The following is a 9,175-nucleotide window of genomic DNA, read 5'->3' as shown; positions in this document are numbered from 1 at the left end:
CACTTTTAGTTTAAGACTATAGACCACTATCATACAGTAGAATATCAATAGATTGGGAGAATAAATCAAAGGCAAAGTTTGAACACATGTTTGGTGTATAAACCCTTGTATAACACTTGCTTGAACTGAAAACTAGTGTATATACAACAGTGTTGTCAGTAGGGCTGTCAATTATTCCACTGATTAAACGAGTAATCGGATAAGAAATACTTTTGCTTTGTTGAAGAGCAGAAAAACAGAATAAAAAAATTTTTTTTAAAATTAACAACTACCTGCTTTACATGTTCATCACATTTTTATTGCACTGGTAGTGCTTAGCATTAACAGAGATGCATCAAGGCTGTGTGTTTCACTGTGTACAGACACTGTATCACCTCCGCACGCAGTGTTGCTGTGCCGGCCAGAGCCACCCTGATGTCAGCAGAAGATGACGAGGCAGAGGTGTCTGTTCTAGTAGTCAAGGTCTTAGCTAATGCTTCAGGTACAGCTACTGGTGACAGTGTACCATTAAACACTAGGTCATAGGCCTTCAACAGGGGGTTAACGACCCCTAGGGAGTCCATGGAGGCACTACAGGGAGGTCACTAAGACTTTGGTTGATGAGAAATTTTTATATGCATATATATATTTTCACCCACAAATTTAATTTTCTTTAAATACACATTAGCACAAAACCAACACATTTTGTTAAAGTGACAAGGGATAGCTTAATATTGAATGCAAAATGATAATAATAGTAATAAATAGCACTAGGGCAAGTTTAACACATATATTAAATACTTAATCTCTTCACCAGTCTGGGGGGTCCTTGACCTGAAAAACATTGAAGACCCCTGCACTAGGTTGTGGTGCCGCAACTCTACTGGTACAGAGGCTAGCAATGGATAGCTGCTGCCCGCGGCGGCTAACAGTGGTTTTGTGGCTAGCGCCATGACATGGGGCGCGTTTGTAACATGCACCGAGAGCACCAGGGCATACTCGGGCACTCTCTGGTCTTTGGAAACGTTGTTTGTGCTTCTCTGTTTCCACCCACATAAGTTCTGCTGCACTCAGAGACAATTTACGAATGTACCCATGATAGTCCAGTTTTTATGTTACCAGTTCATCTTTGTTTTTTAATGAACAAATAAATTTACACATCTTTTCAATGTTTTTGGACTGAAATTCAAAATTTACCTCAAATACCATAAAATCTTAAGACCTCATTAAGTCGTGAAAAGACTTTTTAAAACTTTTTAAGGGTCTTAATTTCCCCCAAACTGAATTATCAGTTTTAATACTTTTTAAGACCCTGCAGATACCGTGGACAGCCATCACATCTTTATTAGATTGGAAATATTGCACCAATGCATAAGCAGCTAAGAAGCTGGAGCTTCAAAAAAACAAAACAACAAATAAATAAATAAAATATAATATATAATATAATATATAATTGATACTATATTGATCCTCATTGTGAAATGATGTTCCTGCAGTTTGACCCATCCTTTTAAATATTTAAATATATACCATTATAAAGCCATTATAAATTAAAATAAATGCATTATCCTCATAATACTTAGTGCCACCCAACACCTCCCTTATCCGTGTACCTCTTGAAAATAGTGTCTTTGTACCTCATTTTAAACATTGGACATTGCTTTAATTCTGTTCCATAATCTCACACCGCTGACAGAAACACAAAAACTTTTCCTGGTTGAACAAATTAATTGAATGTAAAAGTTAAATTTTCCTCTTAAATATAACTCTCCTTATGAATACTGAATAATTTCTGTATATTTAGTGGTAATAAATTATATTTACCATTGAACATTATTTGAGCTGTTTGATGATCCACAATGTCTGTAAATTTCAGTCAGTTTGACTGTATGAATAATGAGTTTGTGTGCTCCTGATAGCCAACGCTGTGAATGGTCCTTATTGCTCTTTTATGAATGGGGACTAACAGTGGTAGTGGTATTTTGTAGTTGTTATCCCAAACCTCAGCACAGTATTGTAAGTAAGTATGATGAGACTAGGGAACAGTAAAGAGTGTGGAGTGATTTCTGATCCAGAACCTTCTTTGCTTTATTTATCATTGCAATGCTATGGTCTATGGTCACCCCCAAAAATTTAATGTCATGAACTCTTTCTATTTCAACAGCATCAATCTAGTGTGTATTCAGATCATAATTACCAAATAGCATTAGTTTTGTCTTGCTCAGATTTAATGATATTTCTATGGTTGATGTCCTTATGTAATATTTGTAAATTATCCCCAGAACAGAAAATATTTTGTCATCTGCAAATAATACAAAATGTCATCAAAATGAAACATTTTATCCTACTTGTTGTAGACTCCAGATCTTCTTGGTCTTCTTCAGGGAGTCTTGTTTTGGAAATGACCAGGCTGAGTTTCAGATGACGCTGATGTTTGCACATCAGTCTCTTCTTCTCAGAGCACAGCATTTTAATGGTGCGGTGAACCATTTCCTTAACCGGTGTTATCACTGCAGTGCTGTACTGTCCATATGACTTCAGGTGACTGCTTGCAGAGAGCATGCACTTGACACCCTAATCCTGCTACTCTGTATACAGTATGATGATCTTGAGTAAGGTTCAAGACTTCAAAGTGTGTCTTGATTTTTGACTATTACTTCTACTTTATAACCATCCCAGCACCACGTAGGGACGTCACGCCACAAATGAAGAGTTTTACAATTGATCAGTTCCATCGAAAACAATGTTTTTGATTAGTTGATAAATCTATAAATGCTTTTTTGAGTAGTTAATTGATCCTTTAGTTATCTTACTAATACATTCACTCATTCATTCAACATCTGTAACCGTTTATCCTCTAGAGCAGGGTTGCCCACACTTTTTGGGCCTTTTGAGCATAAACTACACTTGTACTGGGGAACCCTGCTCTAGAGTCTGGCAGCGCGCTGGAGAAAATCCATGCTGTCATTAGGCTACAGGGGTGCACCGTGGACAGAGCACCAGTCTGTCATGTAGCTAACACAGAAAACTGAAAAATCAACACTCATCCATAAATGGTTAAAAGTTAACCTAACCTAACAAGTATGTCAGTTTCCAACCTTTTATTGAAAAGTTTCGTCAAACATCTTAAAATACAATCTTTTAAAACTAGACCAGAAAGGTGTCGCTCTCACTTACTGGTGAGAAATCTCTGTTGTTTAGTTTCATAAGTCTGTGCACTGGAAAGCAGCATCGCAGCAACACCTGTTAACATTTACTCAATGGAGCCGTTGTTGATTCCTTTGAAATGTAACAGATAAGTGACTCCTAGATTTTCGCCACCAACCAAGAAATCCGATCCACAGTTAACAGCTGAAACAACGCTAATAAATGGTGTATAGGAAGTCACAGCAGTGCTTGTTAAAATGTTCTAGAGGGAGTCTGTAGCTGGTTATATGTGCACACATAAAATAAAATCATAATGAAAAATTTACAGTATTATCCAATGTCTGCATGTACAACCACATAAAGCAAGTTAGGCCACACCTCTCAAACTGTGATGTGTTGTTAACATGTTCACACATGACATATGTTCACATGACAAACTCACAGTACTGTACATAGTGCAGCTGAATGAGCTGGTGTTGTTTTGCTATGTTCGTTCAGCTGACTAATGCTAGATATATAAGTAAAATGCCTTAAGTTATTGTGAGTATACATTTCAAAATAATGTCAGCGCTTGGAGGGGATAGACAACATACTCCAAGTTGGCAAGAATCATTAACAGCTCTGGCTAACAAATTCAGTCTAAGCTATGCAAAGATGCAGCAGCTCCAGGATGTGGACACTGTGGCAAGACCTGTTGATGACATTGTTAATGACATTATGCAAAGCATTTTTTGATTTATTTCTTTTGTCATTCCAGTGCCATATGCAATGCACAAAGTACTTCTATTCTATTCTCCATCTTTATTGTTAGAATTAATATGTGGGTTTTTATTTTCCAGCTTAGACATGGCATTGCATTCCTGCTTTTTGTACATATTTTATGTCTCTTTTGTACGTAAACAGTTGAGATAAAGTTTTACTCATTTTTTTGTAGCTTTAAAGTAAAATGCATTCAGCATTCAACATTCAGTGTACATGGTTATATGTCACACCAATTCTACTTAAAAAGAAAAAAAAGAAAAGAAAAAAGAATGAAATAATAGCAGATAAAATAAAATACTCCCTAAAATCTGGGCAAGCATATATACCTGTCATAATTAAACTAGCACGCCCCCTGCTGGTCATAGCCCAAAGTTAAATTGAAATGCCCGTGGTGGGAAAGAAAATGAAACCATAAAAGTACCATCCAAATACAGACGACTGTTTCATAATCTACACAAAGAATCCTCTGTAGCCAATGGGAACAGATGACTCTTACCTGATCAAACTGAACAAGAGGCCACGTGGTTCAAAATAACATGAAACTAGTGTGTGAGAGCACTTAATGACAAAATGTTCTTAGTAAACAGGTTCATCTCCAGATGGTTAGTCCTGTCCTGGTATGGAGGCCATGAGAGTTTATATAATGAAGGTCCTGCCTGGCAAAACCCTGATAAAAAAACATGCATATAAACACTGTGTGTAAAACACTCATTGTGTCTCTATCCTCCATTTGATAATCAAGTGTAGCTAATACTGAACAACTACTTTTGCTCCAAAGTGGTAAATACACCACTGTGCATCCTGCACGTGTATTAAGTTCAGTGTAGCTCATATGGAACAATGTTGATGCTTTTAAGGACAAAAGAGTAAGCTCTCATGTTGGGTTCAGTTATATTGTTTAATGTGAATAAAACACAGGACTCAGTTTCATTCCACATGTTCAGTTATTTTATTTTGATGGACTTGTCAGTCTCCCATCTGGAGGCAGTTGACTTGTAACATAAACATTTAAACTTTCGATAACACAAGAGCTATTTATAAAATGTGTCACTCAATACGTTCTAATTCTAAATTTTTTACAATTCAATAAATATAGAAAACCGAGCAAACTCATTCTAACAAAACAATGAATTAAAATAATTTCAAATACACGGACACTATATTTCCCTGCTTTGTGTATGAAAGAGATCTTTACAGAATCTAAATATCTCTTTCATACTGGCACATGCACCTATGTGCGCACACACATACAAATCCACACACACAGTCACACACACACACACACACACACAGACCTCATTGGTCACAAGAAGCAGAGAGGCCCCAGTGTCACAGGGATCTCAGTGACAAGGTGGGATGTAGCACTCATCTCTACAGCCAGATCTCTGACAGGAAGTAACTCCATATCACCTCGGTGCAACTCTGTGCTCCCCCGAACCCTCACCACCACGTCCACCTGGGCGAGGATTAAACAAAAAGCCAATGGGGTCAGTTTGCTCGTCCTGGATGCATAACCTGTGGTAGAAAATGAACCTTTTCATGGCAGCATATGACAAGATGTACTAGTATTTAAAAACAAACAATCATGAATCTCCCAATGTTTTTTTGCTCTCATATCTACATTATATTACACTGGTAATTTGCCTGGTCACTTTCAGAACCATTGATAGAACAATACCAATGCTCAGGCAGCTCTGGGTTTACTCAAATCAATGAGACTTTATTTATTTATATTTCCTTTGATCATTTTCCATTAGAAAGAAAAATGCAGAATTATTATGGTCTGCAAACAGTGCCTGCCAGTCACTGTCTTGTTATTTTTTAAAACTATTAATGTTACAGTTAAGAAAGCTCTCAAACAAGTATAGAAATCATAAAGCCTGACCTCACAGCCTTTTCTGGACACGGTGGTGAGGTGTGGTTCAATTTCTCTGCCACAGTCTCCCAGCAAGTGGATAATCCGACTGACTGAATGAGCCGTGGCAGCGGTAGTGGAGCGATGTGCTGCACAGCTCAGAGTAATGTGCTGGAAAGATGTGTGGCTGTGCAGTCGCAGAAACCTCAGCTGGACAACATCCACACCAATGTACTCAAACTACCAGACAGGGTGATAAAGTGAGAAGAAGAATCCTGACATACAGTATGTTTCATTGATGCAAATGAGTAAATGTGTACTCACCTTGTATCCATCGTGTTGCTGAGTAAACCAGTGTAAAGATGTTGTTGATTTCTTCATTTCTGGTCCCCATGTCATATTAATCTAAAGGATGGAACATGACTTGTATTTTTAAACACATTCTTAATTAAATATTTACATTAAACAGTGAATAATGTCTTTTGTCCAAAGTTATTTTTCTCTCGCATTGATTAATTGATAAAAATGTTTATTTATCTTGCTTTCTCTACAATGCAATCTTTAAAGTGTTTCAAACCATTGCTGTGACAGCTAATGTTATAAGGAACCTTTGTAAAGGTTTGTTGTGTTGTAATGTTTAGCCTTGTATGTGAAGATGACTGTACCAGTGGGTGTAGAGGGTCTATGCAGGTCGATCCTCCTGCTGTGAAGTTACAGAATACCTTCAGGGCATCATAGGGACAGCCTTGGTTGGGGTCCATGTAAAAATAACCTGAAATATAATGGACTTTCAGACTAATTTGGGACACAGTGCATCATCAGACACAGATATGTTGAAATGTGCATTAAAACGTATGGTGGCCATGAACTCTTTCAGGTGCTCACCATCTCTCAGATGTGGATGTATGAGCCCCAGCTCATGACAGGTGGTGCCAGGATCATCTTTGGTGCCAAGTGGCCAGCTGAAATATTCCTCACTTTCATCTTCTTGAGTCCATCTCTTAGTCACTCGTCTGGGCTGCAACAGTGAATTCCATTATTCAATTCATGCTCAGCTCTGTTCAGCGAGTCACACCTTGAATGGAAACAAACATGTACAGAATATGACGAGAAAGCTTGTACCAACTTTTTGTTGTCCTTTCCTTTTCTTCAGTCGGTGTGGAGTTTGCTTTGAACTCTGCACAGTTTTCAGTCTGTATCTTGTCCTGGGTCTGGTTTTGGGCCTTTGCTCAACCCTCAGCCCTGGTCTTGGCTTAGGCTTTGATCCTTGTTTTTGTGCAGGCCTGCGATAGCCTGGTGCACCTGGTTTTCCCTGTCAAAGAAATGACATGATAAGCTTAGAGCAGTTTATCAGCTTCAACTATCATCAAGCTTTACATGCATGTAAACGATGCACTGTGTGTTGCACTTAAGTTTACGAATCAGGTCTTACTGGAGGACCTGGCTGGCCCTTGATTCCCTTTGGTCCTCTCCTGCCTTGGACACCTTTATGTCCCTGTAAAGGGCCAAACGTAGTTAAGCAATTAATATATGATGCTTATTCTTATTTGAATGAATCCGAAATATACAATACAGTATTTAAAAGACAGTCTTGACATTCAACCAGTACAGGTGCAGGAAGACAGACAGAATCTCGCACCTTCTTTCCAAGATGGCCCTGCAACACAGACAGAACAGATTAATGGTGAGATTCAAAATTTGACATTTTTTACTTTTAGATTTGGTTATACAGAGTAATTCATTATAAATTGCAGAATATCAAAGAAACTCACAGGGTTTCCCAGAAAGCCTTTCTGCCCCCTTGGCCCACGAGGGCCTGTGACCCCCTGTGGAAATTGGTCAGCTAATGAATATCTTGCTATGATTTACTAGAACACTGTAAAAACAGGAGCAAACCAGAACTTGCCTGCTTTCCTTTCTGACCTACTTGGCCTTTTAGACCCTGCAAACCAGGATTCCCCTAAGAAGAGAGTTAAACACGAGATAGATCAAATATGTAATAAAATTGTGCTATTACTTTTAAACTTTATATTTAAAACATTTAAACTAACCTTTAGCCCTGGTGGTCCCGTAGGCCCAAGAATCCCCATAGCACCATGGGGACCCTGTATTGAAAATAAAATATTTACAAACTGTCACCTTAAAATTCACAGATAATGCAGATAACGCAGACATATACAGTGAATTACTGTATATGTCAGGGCTTACTGTCAAATATATAAATATATATAATTGACAGAGAAGTGAGCACACACACTGCTCAGGCATAATATTATGAGTCCAAAGCAGTTGTGACTCATCAGAGAATGAACATGAGCCTTTTGAGGGGGTCCTGTGCTGTCTGGCAACAAATGGGTCCTATGGGTTGAGGGGAGGGGCCTCTGTGGACCATCTAGTGAATTTAGAGGCCAGGTCAACACCGTGTGCTGTTCTTCACGTTTTCTGAGTTGTTCTAAGCAATTTTTGTGTGTGTGTGTGTCTGTGTCAGGCTGCATCCTGCTGGGGATGGCTGCTGCCATCAAGGAGTGTCATTACTATGGGTCGGGGGTTTTTGGTGTGGTCTAGGTGGGTGCTGCATGTCTAAGTAACATCCACATGAAAACCAGATCCAAAACTTTCCCAGTAGAACGCTAAATTGTCAGCGTTATTTACTTCTCCTGTCAGTGGTCATAATGTTATATCTGATTGGTGTATGCCAGACCTTTACCTTTGTGCCAGGACTTCCAGGTTCACCCTTGTCTCCTCTCAGTCCTGGAATACCCTGTATGTGGGGGTGATGATGTAGTGATAGTTAACATGAAGGGGCCTTACACTGTGACCACATTCTACTGTTAAATAAACCAGTATACCTTTGGGCCAACTGGTCCAGGAGGTCCATGTTTTCCTTTTGGTCCAATTGCACCCTAAAAGAGACATTGAGACACATTTTCTAGCACAGTGCATGGTATCAAACTATAAGAGAAAGCATTTTAGACATTTATTTACATGGTACACGTAGGTGTAATTATATTATTTACTTGACATTTAAATAAATGACCAGATAATTTACCTTAGACCCTCTCTCCCCCATGTTTCCTATAACCCCAGGAGGTCCAGGTGTTCCCTACAATATCAAATTATTTGATGTATCTGTAAACCAGAGAGGAAAATACATGTAGGAATGGAAGAATGTGTTATCTAGTCTTTGACTTACCATCTTGCCAGGCCTGCCTGGTGTTCCAGGAGATCCTCTGAAACCGATATCACCCTTAGGGGAAAGCATTATAATTTTAATTTAATTTATGCTTCAGAACCACATTAAATTATATTAAAATATTTCTCACCGGATCTCCTTCGTTACCCTCAACCCCCAGTAGTCCATCCAAACCCCCCAGGCCCTGAGAAAAAGACCAAAATACAAGAAAGCAATCACAAACATTAAAAACAATCCTT

At 38.6% G+C, this 9,175-nt stretch overlaps 1 protein-coding gene across 1 annotated transcript; it reads right to left on the bottom strand.

Annotated features, from left to right (window-relative positions):
* Positions 1-4,832: 4,832 nt before the first annotated feature.
* Positions 4,833-9,174, bottom strand: LOC125008977 (collagen alpha-1(V) chain). Its single transcript, XM_047586418.1, has 16 exons — positions 9,067-9,174; positions 8,937-8,990; positions 8,793-8,846; positions 8,593-8,646; positions 8,451-8,504; positions 7,795-7,848; positions 7,650-7,703; positions 7,516-7,569; positions 7,383-7,400; positions 7,176-7,238; positions 6,870-7,055; positions 6,629-6,761; positions 6,409-6,515; positions 6,068-6,148; positions 5,774-5,983; positions 4,833-5,344 (listed from the first exon to the last, which is right to left on the bottom strand). Exons 2-16 carry the CDS (start codon positions 8,937-8,939, stop codon positions 5,192-5,194), a joined length of 1,278 nt encoding a protein of 425 aa, XP_047442374.1. The 5' UTR covers positions 8,940-8,990; positions 9,067-9,174; the 3' UTR covers positions 4,833-5,191.
* Between the last annotated feature and the right edge of the window lies 1 nt (position 9,175).

The sequence above is a fragment of the Mugil cephalus genome, chromosome 6, assembly GCF_022458985.1.
Source record: "Mugil cephalus isolate CIBA_MC_2020 chromosome 6, CIBA_Mcephalus_1.1, whole genome shotgun sequence".
Classification (NCBI taxonomy): domain Eukaryota; kingdom Metazoa; phylum Chordata; class Actinopteri; order Mugiliformes; family Mugilidae; genus Mugil; species Mugil cephalus.
Note: the sequence above shows the minus strand (reverse complement) of the source record. Positions and strands in the feature narration are given on the sequence as shown.

Bases quoted from the DNA above. Each gene is read 5' to 3' on its own strand.
- LOC125008977 (XM_047586418.1), bottom strand. The intron at 8,647-8,792 runs GTAAATTATCTG...TGTCTCTTTTAG, and splicing joins TGGGGGAGAGAGGGTCTAAG to GGTGCAATTGGACCAAAAGG. The intron at 6,762-6,869 runs GTTGGTACAAGC...TCACTGTTGCAG, and splicing joins AAAGGAAAGGACAACAAAAA to CCCAGACGAGTGACTAAGAG.